Genomic DNA, 21,232 nt, shown 5'->3' on the forward strand with positions numbered 1-21,232 from the left:
TCACCCATGATGTTCTGGGTACTAGTTCAGTAAGCTCTTTCCAAGGCCTTACAGAAGATAGAAAGATTGCTTGACTCTGAAATGGTAGCCCCATCATATTCTCCATGTGAAATCAGAACTAGCTTTAGTACAAATAAAAATGAGTAAATTTTGACAGTTAGTATCTGTGTCAAAGAATAATAACCTGTATGAATTCTAAGAATTTGTAAGTAGCTGGTTCCATGATAGCAAAAAGGTGGACTTGATTGATACAAGGAACTTCAGAGGAAAGTTCAGGGATGTTGAAAGCAATAAACTGTAAAGAAATTGTATGAAAGGATTTAGGTGGGGTAGTAGACGGCTTTCAATAAGAATTTTATTTTCAACATTGGGAGCACCTCTATTCAGTATTTGTATATGTGTATATTTGCATGTGTGTAAAAGTTACTTATTCTGTACCTGGAAGGAAATCTTTCCCTAGGAAGAGAATTATACAGTAAATGACATTCTTTCTGGGTAGAATTTATGAAGTATTTCATTGGCAGAAATTCCTCTCACATAAGGAAATTAGGAAATAAAATTATCAATATGTCATTGTTTTATTAACAAGTTCATCAAGTCAACTAGATTTGTTAATTTGTTTGAAAATATATGTCTCTTACATATTTGGTTGTATTATTCTCTTGCAGAATTCCTCAAATTCTTCCATAAAAATTTGAACTTTAAAGAACATAAGTTTCACTTTAAAAATCAGACAAACATTTAGCAACACAAGAGAACATGACCATTATATTATTCTTTGTAATTTTTTTGTTATGCTTAAAAATAGTTCATAGTTTTACAGTAAATCTTTGTTGCGGCTCTAATTTATGTATAATAGTTTGTATCTGTTAATCCTATACTCCTAATTTGTCCCTCCCCACCTTCCTTTTCCCCTTTTGTAACTATACATTTGTTTTACATTACAGTTCATAGTTGTAAGTAGTCAGCATTTGACATCTTTTTCAACTTCCAAGAGTGGACTTGTAAGAAACAAGATGAAAATGTGTTGTTAGTTAATTGTTTGTCTAAAAGAATGTACGTTTACATCTGATGGGAATACATTTTTCTCATCTTGGACTTCAGGTTAAATTTCTTAAGAGCTGCTTTTTATTCAGTATATTTTCAGCAATTTAAAATTTCTGCCTAATTAAGCTTTTTCATTCATCATAATGATTGTTAGCTAGATACTCTAGTTATGCTTATCTTGATGTTAAGGTATTATAATCACTTTCGGTATCATGATTATTTAATGACTTTATTATTTTAATGCTCTTCAGTGAGAACAGCTGTGTCATTGTAGAACATAAACCAGTTTTTCCCAGATCTAGGAAAGATAGTGTAACATTGTATTCTCACTGTTTGGGTGGTACCTGTTTGCAAAACATTTTTGTCTAAGCTTCATGTTTTAGGTAAATAGCAAGGACCTATTGTATACTTCAAGGACCAACTGTGAAAGTGGAAGTCGCTCAGTTGTGTCCGACCACAAAGTCCATGGAATTCTCCAGGCCAGAATACTGGAGTGGGTAGCCTTTCCCTTCCCCAGATCCCAACCCAAGGATCGAACCCAAGTCTCTCACACTGCAGGCGGATTCTTTACTAGCTGAGCCACCAGGGAAGCAAAGCTTTCACTTTCACATATTCAACATCTTGTAATAACCTATAATGGAAAAGAATCTGAAAAAGAAAAAAAATTTATATATATATACATTTATATATGTATAACTGAATCACTTTGCTGTACACCTGTAACTAACACAACATTGTAAATCAACCATACTTCAATAAAAAAAATTGTTTTAACTTGTTTCATGTTTTAAATGTCAAAATCAGTTGGGATGTTTCCTCATTACTATTTTCATTATTGATTGACTGCTGTTTTTAAGAAAATAGCCTCTATACCTAAATTAATACATGTCTACATTTATTTGACTTCTTTACTTTTAAGGTAGAAAATGACTACTTAAAAGTGGAAGGATATGGAGAAGGAAATGGCAACCTACTCCAGTATTTTTGCCTGGAGAATCCCCATGGACAGAGGAGCCTGGAAGGCTACAGTCCATGGGGTCGCAAAGACTCAGACACAACTGAGCGACTAAGCACACAGTTAATAAAAATGAATGGTATTTAGTGAAAAAAAAAAAAAGTGGAAGGATGAAATAAAATAAGTTTTCTTTAAAAATTTTTGTTTACTTATTGTATGATCATGGGTATTGCTATTCCCCCCCCCCTTTTTTAAACAATGAAGAAAACACTACTTGTTGTTTGCACTTACACATCTCTAATTATTTGTGTCAGTTGTCAGCATCCTCTGACATTTCAGAAAAATTAGAAATTTAGAATGTCTTATTATTACAATATATATATGCTACTGATGTTTTTAAATTCAGTGCTTAGCTGTCGTTAAACTAATTTAGGCTTTGTTTTGTAGTTTAAAAGTATTCCCTAAATAAAATACTTAAACTTCTTTTGACCTTTGTTCTAGCAACCATAATTTACTGTTTGACGTTTTTGTTTAGTTTGGTTATGTGGGAGAAAGGCAGTTGATATTTTAAAACTACCACCAAGTACAGGGCAGTCGAGTAAATCAGTTACCAGGCAAAGCTACTGAAAAGCTTGACTGTTCATTAACCCTGAAGGGTCAACCATTTCAGCTCGTCAAGAAACTAGAACCCTAGAGGAAACAGTTTTTGGGGTAACAGAAGAGGAAGCATCAGTTTTGAAACAGAAGAATGGAGTCTGTTTGGGAATCCAAAGCCAGAGACTAAGACAGTGTATTGGCTTATCCTTGAGTGATGAAGCAAGCTTCATGCAGGGATAAAAAATAAACTTGGTAATTGATACTGCATATGACCCTGAGACTTTGTATACGACAAAGGAAAATAAACCAAGTGTGATGATAGGAATCTCAGAAAGTCAAGCTAAATAAAGTAACCAGAGAGTTTGAAAAGATTGACTTATAGGATTAGCACATTATGGCATCAGACTCGTGGAAAGAATTTTCAAGAGCCAAAAAGGGGAGTCTCATGGTGTAACAGTAGAGTAACTAATGAGTCAAAGTCTAGTACAGCCCTGATGTAAAGAGAACCTGGTGTCCTGAAGTTCATCCTTGAAGATGCAGCAGTATCAAGGCAAATACTCAAATTTCCTAAAATTTGAATATCTTTGATTAGCATCTCGCCTGGATATGGTTCATCTAGTTCAATTCTGTTCAAAAATATTATTTGTCTAGGAAAACTAAGAAACAGGTTTTAACTTCAGGACTTTATCTAATTAAAGTAATAGATGCATAAACAGTTCAGTTTAATTGTTATGTGCAGAAAACAATAGAAGAATAGACAGGCTGCTGCTTTGGGAGTTCAGAGAAGGGGCATTTAGTCTACTCCTTGAGGAGATGGAAGATGAGTTTTAGAAGGATATTGGAGTTAGCCAGATGAAGACAAGGCCAACTATTGGGAGGAGACTGTATGAGCTAAGATTTAGAGCCATGAAACTAGTTGCATATTTGCCTAGCTCGTCAGTCCACCTAGACCAAGGTTTCCTAACCTTGCACAATAGGTATTTTGGGGACTGGATTATTGTTGTAGGGGGTTGTCCTTTGCATTGTGAATGTCTCCTGAGGAGCAAAATCACCTCTGGTTGAAAACTAGTGTCCTGGGCTAAAATTTAATTAACTTAGGCTTCCCTGGTGGCTCAGGAGTAAAGAATCTGCCTACCAATGCAGGAGATGTGGGCTCAAGCCCTGGGTTGAGAAGATTCCCTGGAGAAGGAAATAGTAGCCCATTCCAGTATTCTTGCCCAGGAAATCCCATGGACAGAGGAGCCTGGCGGCTACAGTCCATGGGGTCGCAAAGACTCAGACACAAGTTAACGACTAAACAACAAGTTAGGATTAGGAATTTATATTTTGAAACTCGATGTCTTCATGTTTTCTATCCTTTAAACATTTCTTTCAAAATGCCAACCTAATCTACTAAAGGTTTCCATATTTTGTTCAAATATTTAGAAGAGGGAATCATGTGCCAGAGTTCTAGAAGTGTAATAGTGCCTGTGATCAGAACAGTACAAAATTTAGGACACTGGATTAAAGATTAATAACTCAGGAATTAAATATAGATTTTCACTCAGATATAAGAACATTAAAATTTAGAATTCCTTAATAGTTTCAACTCTCCCAGCAACCATTTCAGTACCATCTAGATTTGCTCTAATTTAAAATATAGAAAACTTACAGTACATAGTCAAACATAAAAATGACTAGCTGTCATATGTATGTAGGAAGATGAATAATTGTTTTGGCCCATAAGGAAAGATAGGGGCTATACCATGATATCCTAATGTTCAAAGAATTATTAGTTTAAAGATGGTATCCAGCTCCCTGAAGATTGAGAAAGTAAGATAAATTACAGAGGAACTTTAGGATTAAGTTTAAATGTTCTAGGAGCAAGAGGGGGAGGCCCAATGCCCCTAGCCATCCCAGCTGAGCAGGAAGTAGCCAGAGAGACCTCAACACCCCTATTCCCAAAGAATTGGGCCTCCCATCTCGAGGGGGGGAATGTTAGATAGTTAGAATAGGAAAAAGGAGCCCAAAATTGTGGTGGCTAAAAGACAAAGGAAAAAGCCTGCAAAAATGGAACAAAGGAAAATCCACTGACAGGAGTGAGAACTTCAGGTGAAACAGCCAGGCCCCCTTCTGGGCCAGCCCAATTTGCATAGGGCAGGCTCAAGGCTGGAAGGACACAAACATAAAAGGAGGAAGCCAAGAGGGATTGAGGCCTCTCCTTTTGGGTCAGCCCGCCCTCAGGCCTAGAGAGCGTACTACCCTTTGCTTGCCAATAAAACTGAGTTATAACTGGAAAAAAATATAAAAATGTTCTAGGGTTTCAATAAGTGCCGGGAGCCGGCATATTGCATATTGAGTGCATATTGCATATTGAATGCAGCACTTTCCACAGCATCATCTTTCAGGATCTGGAATAGCTCAACTAGAATTCTATCACTGCCAGGAGCCAGCGTGAGGAGCCCCACCCATGATAAAGGTCATGAGGAAGGAGGCTCGGCATACGCAAAGGCGGGATCGAGCCTCAAGAGTCCCCCTGGAAATTCTCGAGCATCTACCCCCAAAACCAGAGTCTGCCTACTTTCTGCTTTGTGCTTTTACCTACACCTCTGACTTTATGGGGGGCTGTCCCCCACTACCTCTCTCTGAAAAAAGAGTTAGCTTACAGCTCCAGTTAATAATTCCTGGGTGTGACAGTGTTTCAACCTACAAACTCCTTTGGAAATCCTCTAGCCTGCCTGTGATTGTTCAGAGCCTCCCGACTGTGAGAGGCAGGAGATGTTCTAAACTGTCTAAACACAGATTCCTTTGAGTAGTTAAAAGATTGATTAGAAATTGTATTGGTGAAGGGTTTTTCACTTATTGGGCCAATGTTGGCTGCTAAGTCTCCATACTCCTTACCTACTGTGTCCTTGGCAGTGTATTGATTGATATAATGGGTGTATAGAAATGTAAGTAGTAGTCTCAAGTTTGTAACCTTGGACCCTTGAGTTAATTCTTTTCTTGATTGAGCCCACCTCACCTTTGCCCTATAGGAATGCAGCTTTGTCCAATGCTTTTTTGGAGGCTGGTGCCTGACTTTGGAATAATCACCTTTAGAGAAAAATAAGTTTCTTAAAATGTTAACAGGCCTCCTGGCCAGAAGATGATGTAATTCACCTGAACTTTTGCATATGATAAGTTTGAAAGCCTGGCTTTGATTAGGACCAGGAACTGCTGTCCTTGCATGACTCCACCCCTTCCCCCAGTATCCTCTACGCACAACTTAAGGTATAAAAACTACTTTGGAAAATAAAGTGCGGGCCTTGTTCACTGAAACTTGGTCTCCCTATGTCACTCTCTCTCTCAAATTCTGGCTGAGTCTCCATCTGGAGCGCGGAACCCACCATGCTTACTAATTATGCCTGGGCTTCTAAGATCCGACCGGGGAGGCCTCAGTGTCTCCTCTCCTTCGGGAGAACGGAAGGACGCCTGTGGCCTACGTAAGTGGTGCAAACTTCTTGTCTTGAAGTTTTATTGGTCTCCCGCGTAAACCAAGCTACTCTGCCTCTTTTGTCCACTGAATTTCCTCACTGAGCTATCCTCATTCTATTACTCTTTATATCTTTGATAAATATTTAAATAAATAGGTCGCCTATGCCGTCTCTCCTTCGAATACCCTGGATCAGCCGGGGCTGGACCCCGGCAAATAAGCTTACTTAGAAACTCGTATGTATAAGCCAGATTTATCAATATAAGTAAATACACAGCTAATTAGATTATTGGTAAAATATTAGTAATAATACATTCAGAAAACGAAGATCACGGCATCTGGTCCCATCACTTCATGGGAAGTAGATGGGGAAAGAGTGTCCGACTTTATTTTTGGGGGCTCCAAAATCACTGCAGATGGTGATTGCAGCCATGAATTTAAAAGACAATTACTCCTGGGAAGGAAAGTTATGACCAACCTAGATAGTATATTAAAAAGCAGAGACATTACTTTGCCAGCAAAAGTCCATCTAGTCAAGGCTATGGTTTTTCCAGTGGTCATGTATGGATATGAGAGTTGTACTGAGAAGAAAGCTGAGTGCCAAAGAATTGATGCTTTTGAACTGTGGTGTTGGAGAAGACTCTTGAGAGTCCCTTGGACTGCAAGGAGATCCAACCAGTTCATCCTAAAGGAGATCAGTCCTGGTTGTTCCTTGGAAGGACTGATGTTGAAGCTGAAGCTCCAATACTTTGGCCACCTGATGTGAAGAGCTGACTCATTGGAAAAGACCCTGATGTTGGGAAGGGTTGAAGGCAGGAGGAGAAGGGGACGACAGAGGATGAGATGGCTGAATGGCATCACCGACTCGATGGACATGAGTTTGGGTTGTCTCCAGGAGTTGGTGATGGACAGGGAGGCCTGGAGTGCTGCGATTCATGGGGTCGCAAAGAATTGGACACGACTGAGCGACTGAACTGAACTGAACTGAATAGTACATCTGATTTTTAAATCTCATTGTATTTTAAATCACATTGAACAATGTGAATTAGTTTGAAAGGGCTACAAAAATATACCAATGATATGTTGAATAGTGGCACAGTCCAAACTGTAACATTACAATCACTTAATATTGATAAAGGTGAGCAAAGGTTTATACTGTTTGATACTTTCTTAGAACTAATTAATAAGCAAAAGTTACACAAGGATCAGATATCATTTTTTATATTTTTCAAATTTCTCTCCTTATTGTTAACATTAACCAACTACTTTTGATAGTAATTCAGCCAAAATGCACCCCAAAAAGGAGTATTATCACTGCTTTAATTTTCACTTTTGAGTGGTGGTATTTGGCACCCCACTCCAGTACTCTTGCCTGGAAAATCCCATGGGCAGAGGAGCCTGGTAGGCTTCAGTCCATGGGGTCGCGAAGAGTCGGACATGACTGAGCGACTTCGCTTTTCATTTTCATGCATTGGAGAAGGAAGTGGCAACCCACTCCAGTGTTCTTGCTTGGAGAATCCCAGGGACGGGGGAGCCTGGTGGGCTGTCATCTCTGGGGTCCCACAGAGTCGGACACGACTGAAGCGACTTCGCAACAGCAATATAACTGAAACTAGAGTGGTTTTGATGAAAAACACTTTAAAATTGTTTCCCTTAAATGTTTTTTATACAGCTTACAGATATGATTTTACTTAACCTGCCTGTGCTTAACTTATTAAAAGCCAGCACTGTCTGATTTGCCAATGTATCCTTATTGCCTAGGAGACTATAAAGCATGAAGTAATTACTATGAGTGAATGAATGAATGATCTCTGCAACAAATTAAAGCCACAACTGCAACTAAATCTTAACTTAAATCCCTGCATTTTCTTTTTTTTAGCTCTGTGCTTTTTCAGTTTCATTATCTGTTATTTTTAAATAATAGGTTTAATTCAATTTTATCTTTTAAATGTTATTTATGTATGTGATTGGAAACATTTCTTTATTAATGGCAGTGAATATTCACCTTGTTGTTGTTATTCAGTCGCTCAGTCGTGTCTGACTCTTTGTGACCACATGGACTGCAGCACACCAGTCTTCTCTGTCCTTTACCATCTCCTGGAACTTCTTCAAACTCATGTCCATCGAGTCGGTGATGCCATCCAGCCATCTCATCCTCTGTTGTCCCCTTCTCCTCCTGCCTTCAATCTTTCCCAGCATCAGGGTCTTTTCCAATGGGTCAGTTCTTTGCATCAGGTGCCCAAAGTATTAGAGCTTCAGCATCAGCCCTTCTAGGAATATTCAGGTTGATTTCCTTTAGGATTGACTGATGTGATCTCCTTGCTGTCCACAGGGCTCTCAAGAGTTCTCCAGCACCACAATTTGAAAGCATCAATTCTTCGGTGTTCAGCCTTCTTTATGGTCCTACACTCACATCCATAGCTGACTACTAGAAAAACCATAGCTTTGACTGTGTGGACCTTTGTGGCAAAGTAATGTCTCTGCTTTTGAATGCACTGTCTAGGTTTGTCATAGCTTTTCTACAAGAAGTGTCTTTTGATTTCATGGCTCCAGTCACTGTCTACAGTGATTTTGGAGCCCAAAAAAAACAAAGTCTGTCACTGTTTCCATTGTTTCCCCATCTATTTGCCATGAAGGGATAGGACCAGATACAATGATCTTATTTTTTTGAACGTTGAAATTTAAACCAGCTTTTAGACTCTCCTCTTTCACCTTCATTAAGAAGCTCCTTAGTTCCTCTTTGCTTTCTGCCATGAGAGTAGTGGCATCTTCATATCTGAGGTTATTGATGTTTCTCTCAGCAATCTTAATTCCAGCTTGTGCTTCATCTAACCCGGCATTTTGCATGTTGTCTCTGCATATAAGTTAAATAATCAGGGTAACAATATACAGCCTTGACGTATTCGTTTTCCAGTTTTGAACCAGTCTGTTGTTCGAAGTCCGGTTCTAACTGTTGCTTCTTGACCTGCATATAGGTTTCTCAGGAGGCAGGTGAAGTGGTCTGGTATTCCTGTGCTCACCTACTAGGGGTAAAGTTGGAAAAAAAAAAAAAACATCTTTACCTGATAGTGCTATTGAGAAATATTACTAGAGTAGATGAAGAGAAATAAATGTGTTACGTTGGGTGATTATGCCCTTTTAGATGTGATTTATTTATTTTTACAAAATAAAGTGGAATATTAAGGTAGAAATAATAATCATGAATATAATTAGACTTTTTACATTTTGAATTGGCTTAAAAATCTTATGTGAAATTATGTTAAGAAATAAGTGTCTTTTGTTGATCCAGTGTGTAGAGAACATATATACCGTATTAAGTGCTGTGATGTGTATTGGATTTAGCTTTTGATTTACCATGGACAAATCTGTTTTTTTACTGTCACTGTATGCCCTGAAAGGTTAAAAGAGATGTGTGATTTGGAAGAGTAAGAACTTATGTTATTGGTTATTGGTCAAAGAGCACAAGTTTGAGAGTTAGAACATTTAGTTTCTAATTACAATGCTGGGCTTACTACCCACATGACTTGAGTAGGTCATGGAACTCTTCTGAGCCTTATTGGTAAAAATGAAGGATGATCTGTGAGTTTACTTCCAGCTCTGAAACAAATTGCTTATTTGTTTCTGAAATTCACAGTGCTTCTCAAATTCCAGGTTATCTGGAAAACCAGAGTTGTTTTTCAAAATACCATCACTATTTTGAAATTCAAATATATTCAAAATATTGACAGTATTTCAAAAATACTGTCAACATTTATTGAACATTTTGCATGAGGTGGATGAGTACCAGGATAACTAAAACAAGGACTTTCCCCTTTCTTGTATGCCCTTTAAAGTTAGGTTAAATTAATTTTAGGTTAGGTTCATTAATTTTTTACTAGGAAAAATAGAATTTTGTAAGAAGTTTTACTAGAATACATGTGGTGACATCATTTATAATAATAAATATTAATAGAATTAGTAAATATATACATATATATATCTACTGAGGTTTACATCACAAAAATTCCATAATTTATCATTTCCTCAAATTGAAGATTATCCTTAAATAAAATGATAAATAAAGTTGCATGTTCAAAGCAAAATACACTGAGAATAGTTTTCAAAACTACCTCTATTATACTTTAGCTAATTTTGATAGTTCTCAAAAATACAGAGAATTGACAAGGAAATCAAACAACTTGTATGAAAAATTGATACCATGGTGACTCTCAAAATTTTAACTTAAATACAAAGCATGCAGAAAGCACAGTAATAATTATTAGAAATAGATTGATAAATCTTTGAGTTTTTGAAATTTGGTGATAGCTGTTTAAAAGACATATAGAAAATAGTTGGTTACTTGCTAAATTTTTCCTTCTTTTTTTTTTTCCAGGTCCCAGAACAGTATTTTTCTGGGCTCCAATTATGAAATGGGTAAGTCTTAGGTTTTGGCTGATGCTACTGAAAAAGATATTCTTTAAAAGAGCTTATTAATTTGAAGTAACTTTTCTGAAGGATGTACTTTAAATGTTCATGATACGGCTTGAAATAATTTCATGTAAATATTCTCAGATATATCATTTTTACTCTATAAGCATACTACCTACTTGGGGTCTTTTGAACTCCTTAGATAAGGAGCCCTTTGGGGAACTTATTATCATCAAAAAGATTATAACTGTGGGCCCTAAGAACATGAAACTTCATTCTAAAATTTTCTATGTAAAACGTTAAATTGGTTTGAACTCCCCCCTCCCCCTGCCCAAAATTAACTTTTGTTATTAACTTAGTTTGAGAACTTAAGATACTAACACCAAAATAGTGGCAAGGAAAATTAGTCTCAAAAAGCAGAATTTATCCAGGATATATATATATATATATATAAACATTTGGTAAATGATAGAATCTGGAACTTCTGACTCCACAGTAAATGCTTTTATCCTATGCCAGAGTTTCCATTCATAAAGTTCTCATTTAGCTGAAAAGAAGTAATTGTAATGGCTATTAATAACAAATCATTGATTTTGTGTTGGAAGGGCCAGTTTTGGCTTGATGCAGTGCTTCTCAAAATGTCATCCCCAGACCTGCAACCTTGGCATCATCCAGGAACATGTTAGAAACACAAATTTTCAGGCCCCATTGCAGATTTACTAAATTTGGAACTATGGGGGTGGAGCCCAGTAATTTGTGTTTTAATAATAGGCTCTACAGGTGATTCTGATGACTTTTAAAGTTTGAAAACTACAGGCTTTCTGCTTTTTATTGTAATAAAATGCACATAAATTTCACATCTTAACCTCTTTTTTAGAGTTGAGTATATCACTATTCAACCAATCTCCTGTACTCTTCTTTTAATTTTTTTTTTTAATTGTAGGGTAATTGTTCCTCAGTGTTGTGATCTAGTACTCTTGATCTTGCAGAACTAAAACAATGAACCCATTAAACCATAGCTCTTCATTTCCCTCTTCCCCAGCCCCTGGCAACTAGCATTCTACTTTGTCTGTGAATTTGACTACTCTGGGTATCTTCTATAAATGAAATCATACAGTATTTCAGTATCTGTCTTTTTGTGCCTGGCGTTTTTCACTTAGCATAGTATCCTAAGGTTCATCTGTGTCAGAATTCCCTTCCTTTTAAAGTCTGAATAATATTTCATCGTATGTATGTATCACATTTTGTTTTTTCAGTTTTCTGTTGATAGACACCTGGGTGTCCATACAATATCTGTTCCAGACCCTGCTTTCTGTTCTTTTGTGTATATAACTACAAATAGAATTGTTGGATCATATGGTAATTCTGTGTTTAATCTTTTAAAGAACTGCTTTACTATATTCCACAGTGGCTGCACTGTTTTAAGTTTCCACCAGCAATCACAAGGTTTCCAGTTTCCATTCATCCCTGCCAACACTTGTTACTTTCGTTGTTGTTTTATAATACCCTTTAATACACTTCAGTGGGTGTGAAGTGGTGCGTTGTTCTCATGTGCATTTCCCTAATATTATTAGCTGTGCTAAGCATCTTTTGATATGCTTATTGACCATTTTTACATTTTCTTTGGAAAAGTATTTAACCTCTTTGCCCAAGTTTTAATAAAGGTTTTTTTTGTTGTTGGGTTGTAGGATATATTGATTCTTTTAAATGTGTAGTTTTATTTATTTATTTTTTTTTAATGTGTAGTTTTAAATTGTTAGAACAGTTCAGAAACTCAGTTGTAAATCTAAGTAGTTAAGAATGTTAGAACTGCACATATATATGGAATTTAGAAAGATGGTAACGATAACCCTGTAAGTGAGACAGCAAAAGAGATACAGATGTATAGAAAAGTCTCTTGGATTCTGTGGGAGTAAAAGAGGGGGGGGGATGATTTGGGAGAATGGCATTGAAACATGTATAATATCATATAAGAAACGAATTGCCAGTCCAGGTTCGATGCAGGATACAGGAAGCTTGGGGCTGGTGCACTGGGATGACCCAGATGGATGGTATGGGGAGGGAGGTGGGAGGGGGCTTCAGGATTGGGAACACGTGTACACCCGTGGCGGATTCATGTTGATGTAGGGCAAAACCAATACAATATTGTAAAGTAAAAATAAAATAAAGGCATATGGAATTGGGAAAAAAATAAATAAATAAAATAAAAATTTAAGAAAAAAGAATGTTAGAACTGGAATTAGCTATCCCTCAATTTTATGGCCTTATGCAAGTTCTATCTGTGCCCTTTTGTCTCACCTATAAAACAGGATTAGAGTAAATTAGTGATTGAGGACTATATTTACAGAGAACTAGGGAGCAGTTCTTTTTTTTAGATTTGTATATTGCAAAAAGGCTCTATCAGTTTAAAAAAGAAATTACAGAATATCAACTTTAATGATTCCGCTCATACTCTAAGCATTTAAAAGCAGTGTAGTATAAAAAAAAAAATACTATAAAAGGTATATTTCCTCTTCTCTCCCGACCAACACTTAAAATTATGTATCTACAAAGTGGAATTAATTTCTGAACTATTGTTTCTAGAAACATTATTTAAAAAGTAAGAATGATAAACTAGATAACTAATGAAGATCTACTGTGTAGCAATAGGAACTTTATTCAGTACCTTGTAATGACCTACATGGGAAAAGTATCTAAAAAGAGTGGATATATGTATATGTATAACTGATTCACTTTGCTGTACACTTGAACTAATACAACATTGTGAGTCAACTATACTCCAGTAAAAATTTACCAAAAAAAGTTAAAAGAATGACTTACTGTATTTACAGTAAATTTGTGAGGGGTCCTCTGATCACAAATTTGCCACAATTTAGATGTTTCTTTATTTTACCAATAGCTTTGGTGGTTCTTTGATCTGATCTATCAGAGTTTTGAAACATTAACAGTATTATATACTCATAAGTGCTTTCTCCACTATCTCCTTTAAAAACATCTATTTTAAGTTCCTGTTGACATTCTGCATAGTCTCCTGATGACCTCACAACCATAGCAACTCCTGTGTCTTGTTCTCACATAAGTTCTACCTTAAGAATTTTAGACTGTGCTTCTTTAGATATTTAACTATGGTTGAATCCTTCTTAGCCTTGAAATCAAATAATCATAAAGGTCAAACTGGATAATTCTAAAAAATAATACTACATCAGTTCAGTTCAGTTCAGTTCAGTCGCTCAGTCGTGTCCGACTCTCTGTGACCCCATGAATTGCAGCACACCAGGCCTCCCTGTCCATCACCAACTCCCGGAGTTCACTCAGACTCACGTCGATCGAATCAGTGATGCCATTCAGCCATCTCATCCTCTGTCGTCCCCTTCTCCTCCTGCCCCCAATCCCTCCCAGCATCAGAGTCTTTTCCAATGAGTCAACTCTTCGCATGAGGTGGCCAAAGTACTGGAGTTTCAGCTTTAGCATCATTCCTTCCAAAGAAATCCCAGGGCTGATCTCCTTCAGAATGGACTGGTTGGATCTCCTTGCAGTCCAAGGGACTCTCAACAGTCTTCTCCAACACCACAGTTCAAAAGCATCAATTCTTCGGCCCTCAGCCTTCTTCACAGTGCAACTCTCACATCCAAACATGACCACAGGAAAAACCATAGCCTTGACTAGACGAACCTTTGTTGGCAAAGTAATGTCTCTGCCTTTCAATATGCTATCTAGGTTGGACATAACTTTCCTTCCAAGGAGTAAGCGTCTTTTAGCAGTCACCATCTGCAGTGATTTTGGAGCCCCAAAAAAATAAAGTCTGACACTGTTTCCACTGTTTCCCCATCTATTTCCCATGAAGTGATGGGACCAGATGTCATGATCTTCGTTTTCTGAATGTTGAGCTTTAAGCCGACTTTTTCACTCTCCACTTTCACTTTCATCAAGAGGTTTTTTAGTTCCTCTTCACTTTCTGCCATAAGGGTGGTGTCATTTGCATATCTGAGGTTATTGATATTTCTCCTGGCAATCTTGATTCCAGCTTCTGCTTCTTCCAGCCCAGCGTTTCTCATGATGTACTTTGCATAGAAGTTAAATAAGCAGGGTGACAATATACAGCCTTGACGTACTCCTTTTCCTATTTGGAACCAGTCTGTTGTTCCATGTCCAGTTCTAACTGTTGCTTCCTGACCTGCATACAGATTTCTCAAGAGGTAGATCAGGTGGTCTGGTATTCCCATCTCTTTCAGATTTTTCCACAGTTTATTGTGATCCACACAGTCAAAGGCTTTGGCATAGTCAACAAAGCAGAAATAGATGTTTTTCTGGAACTCTCTTGCTTTTTCTATGACCCAGCAGATGTTGGCAATTTGATCTCTGGTTCCTCTGCCTTTTCTAAAACCAGCTTGAACATCAGGAAGTTCACGGTTCACATATTGCTGAAGCCTGGCTTGGAGAATTTTAAGCATTACTTTACTAGCGTGTGAGATGAGTGCAATTGTGTGGTAGTTTGAGCATTCTTTAACTATTTTAACCCTAAGACTACAAACACATATTCATTTATCAATCATTTGCTATAATGCCAGGGCTTTGTGTGTGGATCCACTGATTTTGAGTTCCACATCATTTATCATGGAAGAATTATAGCCACAGTGCATCCTGTATAATTTTAGTTTAGTTGTCTTTAAATCAGACCAAGTTTATAGACTTTTTCATAATAGTCTGGTAATAGAAACCTGCTAGATTTCTATGTTTCCCCCTACCAATCTTTTTGTATCTGTCTTGTTTACACCAAATTTGATAGCAAGTTTAACAACTTACCTTTATTCAATCTTTCCAAAGCAATCACTTTAGTTTCATAGAAATAGCAACCCTCTTTTTGTATATCAGCTATTTACCTGGTTCATTAAATTAGATAAATTATATTAAAAAATAAAACTGTTACTGAGTCCAAACTTGCTCTGCTCTGCTCGCTGCACAACAGGCCAGTGAATCCGAGAGATGAGGGACTGAGGCAAGGAAGACTGATTGAGGAGCTGGCTGGCCAAGAAGATGGCAGCCTAACGCCTCAAAATAACCATCTTATCGGGATCTTGATGCCAGGTTCTTTTATAGATCAGAGATGGGGAAGGTGAGGAAGCAAAGTACAAAGAGCATTAATCTTGCCAGTCTCCTGGAATGGCAAGCCTCAGGCAGGGGATGTGTTGATTTCTTCCCTCCTGCCATCTACAGGTGCACAAGGTTCTGAACAAAGGCACTTTATAGTCAGACAGGGGGGCAGGATTCCAAGGCAGGCTGTTCTGTATAATTATAATAACAAAAGCAGCAAAAAGCAAGTCAAAGAAACAGTTCCAACATGGAGTCAGAATTGGCTTCTCTGCAACAAAACGTATAAACATGTCTGAGGAGAACTACAATGACTTGATAAAAATAAAACTGAACTGGTGAGAGCAAAAATGCATGAGTGCAATACAGAATAATTAGCCCACTACAGTCTATGGAATTCTCCAGGCCAGAATACCGGAGTGGGTAGCCTCCAGGGATCGAACCTAGGTCTCCCACACTGCAGGTGATTCTTTATCAGCTGAACCACAAGGGAAGCCCAAGAATACTGGAGTGGGTAGCCTATCCCTTCTCCAGGGGATCTTCCTGACCCAGGAATCAAACCGGGGTTTCCTGCATTGCAGGCGGATTCTTTACCAACTGAGCAATCAGGGAAGCCCTTTGGCTAACCTGGGGAAACTATTATGTGAAGGTCAATTCAGAGCTTTTTTTTCTTTCTGCTCATAGTCTTTTTGCACAGACTAGGTTATATTTAACTCTGGTGTGGTTATATTTAACTACACCATATTGTGTAGCTAATTTTTCTGTTCTTAGGAATAAGTCAAACTGTTTTAAGATTATCTATGCTGATTTTTAGTATCTAACTACTTGCTTTTCCAGCTGTAACTCCTAACATATGCTAATTCACAGTTTAGACTCTTGAGAACTTTGCTATCTCTTAAGTGTTTGGAATTGGAATATTATATAGTGGTTTTTCATTGTTTTTTACACTCCTCTAAAAGTATTATGTGAATTGTTTTTTTTTTAACTAGAGGAGAAAATATTGCAAGAAAAGAAGGAAAAAAATGTTTTACACTATCTGATGAGTATTTACTCCACCCAGTGGAGATAACCAGGTGCCAGAAAGAATCACACACATTTGAAAACCAGTTTTTAATTGATGGAAGCAGAGAAATAACTTGAATCTGCTAGATGCTAAACTGTCTACATTGGGTTATTTAATACACTGTCTCATATTTAATATTCACCAGAAAAAATCTGAGATGTAAAGATACTGAGGTTCAAAGAACTAAAACTGTTATTAAGTGACGACGGACTCAGGATGTGAGCCCTCAAGTCTAATTTGACTTCAAAACCTAGGCTCTTAAACACTTACATGACCCCCTTTATAAGTCACTTTGGACCTTTCTATAATTGGTACTTGCTGCCTATGTTAGGGAGTAATTTACACAGTCTTTCAGTATACTCCACGCGCTCTCTGACTCTACAGTTCTATTATTTGAGTAAAGTTCATAATAAAGAAGAGGAACATCGACCTTCTAGCCCCTGAGGCTAGAAATACAGGAAAGGGTACAGAGACTATTATTCCCTTACCTCTGTTCCTCTAAAAATGTAAACTACTGTTTGTCGTTGCTAACAGTAATATTTTCCAGACACTATGCTAAATATCTCTAAATCATATTATCTCATTTAATCATATATCACTCTTGCAAGGGTAGCTATTAATACTCTCATTCTATATGTGAAGAATATAAGCCAGGTGTTATGGGGAATTCCATGGCTGTCCAGGGGCTAGGATTCAGCACTTCCACTGCAGGGTACCCAAATTCAATCCCTTGTCAGGGAGCTAAGATCGAATAAACGGCATGGCCAAAAAAAAGAGTATTATGTAACTTGACCAGAGTCATCAAGCTAGTAAATGACAGAGATAAGTAAATTCACAATAAGATTTTCTAGATAATTTACATGAGATTAGAGTGGTATAGAAAATAAGGATTTTTAGAAATTCAGGAAAGGAAACTAAATAATATAGTATTACAAACCAACTACACTTCAACTTCAGAAGAAGACTAAAAGGTGTAACATCCAAATGCAGTGTATTCTCCTGACGTAACCACTCTAAGACAAGAAAAAAAAAATTTTAAGACATTTTGGGGCAGTTTTAACTGGGTCAAAATTTGACTGTGAACTGTATATTAGACAACAGTGTCTTGTCTATGTGAAATTTTGTGATTAGATTATAGATATTTAAGAAAATGGGAAGATAGTCTTGTTCTTAGCAAATATACACTAAAATACTAGAGAGTCAAAGGGCATGATATCTACAACGTCTTTGTAAATGGATCAGAAAATATGTACATACATATTAAGAGAGAAGATGATTTCAAGAGAGAAAAAGAACTGTGGGAGAGGGCACTCAGGACCTTTGTGAGAGAGAATGATTACTAACATGTCCTAGAAAAATGAAATGTATACGCTGAGCATAAACAAAATCATGGCTGCTACCTTCTTCCAAAAGACAATGCTAGAATATAGCCTCTATCATCATAAATCTGCTAGAAAAGCCACAGTGTAGTAATACATGGGCCGCGTAGAATAATGGTAGAAACCAGTCCCCTTCTTCCCCTATACAAGGGCAGTGTTCCACCCTGCCAAAGTGGAACAAATAATGAGAGAAAATGTATATTAGGACCTGGAAGAAGAATGTAAGAGTGATGATTTGGAGCTATTTGAGAAGAAAACTAGATGACTATGGATGGAAATTATGAAGAAAAGTAGTGTTAGTCATGATATACCTCTATTTCCACTTCTGTATTTAACCATTTGCCACTCTTTGAGCCAGAATCACTGCTTTCTTGAACCACTGACTTTATTAAATAAAAATCATTTTAATTTGGTTTAAATTTGTGTATAAATTCCCAAGTATGCATGTGTTCTATTTAGGAGGAAAAAACCTTTTTTTTTTAAGTGTTTCATGCATCTTTTAGGAATTCAATAAAACCTGAAAATGAATGTATGTATTTATTTATTGTTGGCTTTCCTGGGTCTTCGCTGCTGCACACAGGCTTCCTCTAGTTGCAGTGAGGAGTGGCTTCTCTTGCTGCCCAGCACCACCTCTAGAGCACTCAGGCTTCAGTAGTTGCAGCAGGCGGGCTCAGCAGATGCTGAACTCGGACTCTAGAACACCCCAGGCTTCAATAGTTGTGGCTCCAGGCTTAGCTGCCCCTTGGCAGGTGGGCTCTTCCCAGACCAGGGATCCAGCTCATGTCCTCCGCATTGGCATGCGTGTTCCTAACCTCTGGACCCCAAGGGAAGTCCTGAAAATGAATTTCTTAAGACCATATTTTCTAATGACATGTTTAGAATTTGATTTAAAACACTTAAAGAAAAAAGGAGAAAGGGAGGAGGAAAGGTAAACATGGCAGAATCTCAATAATTGTTGACTGGGTGATGGGTATATAGGGGTTCATTGTCCTAGTATCTCTTTATTTTATGTAGGAGTGAATTTTTCATCAATAAAAATCATTCTATTATGTATTCTAATCTGTGTGGTAGAGTAGCATAACTAATATTCTTTTAGGACTCATTACTAAACTTTCTGACTGATGCTGGTGGTGGAGTATGAGTAGAATTATTCTATAAAAGACAGTATTAAAAATATGCCGGAGAAGAAATGACCATGTATACTTCGACATTAAGGAAAAATTATCTAACCAAGAAATTTAAAGTATAACAGCTTTCTGATACTTCCACTTCTAAGAAAGAGTAACATTGAAAAAAATGTTCATTTCCAGGGGCTGGTGTGTGCTGGATTGGCTGACATGGCCAGACCTGCAGAAAAACTCAGCACGGCTCAGTCTGCTGTTTTGATGGCTACAGGTAAATTAAATGAATATCTTCCATATAGGACATTCAATAATTAGTTTTACATCAATTTACTTGATTGTTTAACATTTGAAATACATACACGCACACTCACACACAAAGAAACTAATGGTATTACCTTTAAGCAGTTATTAGACTATAGCCGAAGAAGGCAGAAGAAGGGTTATAAAAATTTTTCTTTGATGTAATAACTGAGTGTTTTGTGTAACCTGAATTATACCAACTTCATTAAATCTCAGATTATAACCTTTTTTCCCTACTTTATGCTGTTGTTGTTGTTTTTCAGTCGCTAAGTTGTGTCTGACTCTTTGCGACCCCATGGACTGAGGCACACCAAGCTACCCTGTTTCACTACTCCCCGAGTTTGCTCAAACTCATGTCTATTGAGTTGGTGATGCCATCCAACCATCTCATCCTCTGTTGCCCCATTCTCCTCCTGCTCTCAATCTTTCCCAGCATTAGGATCTTTTCCAGTGAGTCAGGTCTATAACCATAGTACTGAAACTTCAGATTTAGCATCAGTCCTTCCAATGAATATTCTGGGTTGATTTCCTTTAGGATTGACTGGTTTGCTCTTCTTGCTGTCCAAGGGACTCTCAAGAGTCTTCTCCAAAAAAAAAGGAGTCTTCTCCAGCACCACAATTTGAAAACATCAGTTCTTCAGCACTCAGCTTTCTTTATGGTCCAACCCTCATATCCATACATGACTACTGGAAAAACCATACCTTTGACTATTGTTGGCAAAGGGATGTCTCTACTTTTTAATATCCTTGCTAGGTTTGTCATAGCTTTTACTCCAAGGAACAAGCATCTATTAATTTCATGCCTGCAGTCACCATCTGTAGTGATTTTGGAGCCCAAGAAAATAAAATCATAGTCTATTTTACTCTAATATTAAATGTTTAGATAAGATTGCAGCAATACCTATGCTGTTTTTTAAAAATATTTTATTTCAACAGGCTTTATTTGGTCAAGATACTCACTTGTAATTATTCCAAAAAACTGGAGTCTATTTGCTGTTAATTTCTTTGTTGGGACAGCAGGAGCCTCTCAGCTCTTTCGTATTTGGAGGTAAGCTCACCATGTTTTTGTTGTCGTTTAGTCATTCAGTCGTGTCTGACTCTTTGTGACCCCATGAACTGTAGCCCACCAGGCTCTTCTGTCCATGGGATTTCCCAGGCAAGAATACTGGAGTGGGTTGCCATTTCCTTATCCAGGGAAACTTCCCCACCCAGAGATCAAACCCTCATCTCCTATATTGCAGGCAGATTCTTTACCACCAAGCCACCTGGGAAGCCCTTGAAACTGTTTATTCAGTAATTAATATTATTTGTCAGTGACTAGCTAACACTCTGGAATGAGCTTAGATGAAGACTCTGGCTTTGTTTAAACCATAGGACCTTCCTAAATTACAAAAAAATGTTATGAATAACAGCTTTCTTTGGCTAAAAAAATTGAATGATCTCAATAAAAAATTAGAAAACATTGAGCTATATAATATACCTTCTTTTCAGAAAGCATTCTATTCTGTAGTGTATGCTGCTGCTGCTGCTAAGTCACTTCAGTTGTGTCCGACTCTGTGCGACCCCATAGAAGGCAGCCCACTAGGCTCCTCTGTCCCTGGGATTCTCTAGGCAGGAATACTGGAGTGGGTTGCCATTTCCTTCTCCAGTGCATGCAAGTGAAAAGTGAAAGTGAAGTCGCTCAGTCGTGCCCAACTCTTAGCAATTCCATGGACTGCAGCCTACCAGGCTCCTCCGTCCATGGGATTTTCCAGGCAAGAGTACTGGAGTGGGGTGCCATTGCCTTCTCTGTCTGTAGTGTATAGTGCATTTAATTTAATT

At 37.5% G+C, this 21,232-nt stretch overlaps 1 protein-coding gene across 2 annotated transcripts in view; it reads left to right on the top strand.

Annotated features, from left to right (window-relative positions):
* The window catches only part of MPC2 (mitochondrial pyruvate carrier 2), a 30,672-nt gene that overhangs the window by 7,975 nt on the left and 1,465 nt on the right, over positions 1–21,232 (top strand). For both annotated transcript variants that reach the window (XM_070782309.1, XM_019986392.2), the window contains 3 exons: positions 10,423–10,463; positions 19,298–19,382; positions 20,348–20,459. In XM_070782309.1, coding sequence (XP_070638410.1) covers positions 10,423–10,463; positions 19,298–19,382; positions 20,348–20,459 — 238 coding nt within the window. The remainder of the gene's footprint in view (positions 1–10,422; positions 10,464–19,297; positions 19,383–20,347; positions 20,460–21,232) is intronic.

Source organism: Bos indicus, chromosome 3, assembly GCF_029378745.1.
Source record: "Bos indicus isolate NIAB-ARS_2022 breed Sahiwal x Tharparkar chromosome 3, NIAB-ARS_B.indTharparkar_mat_pri_1.0, whole genome shotgun sequence".
Lineage (NCBI taxonomy): Eukaryota > Metazoa > Chordata > Mammalia > Artiodactyla > Bovidae > Bos > Bos indicus.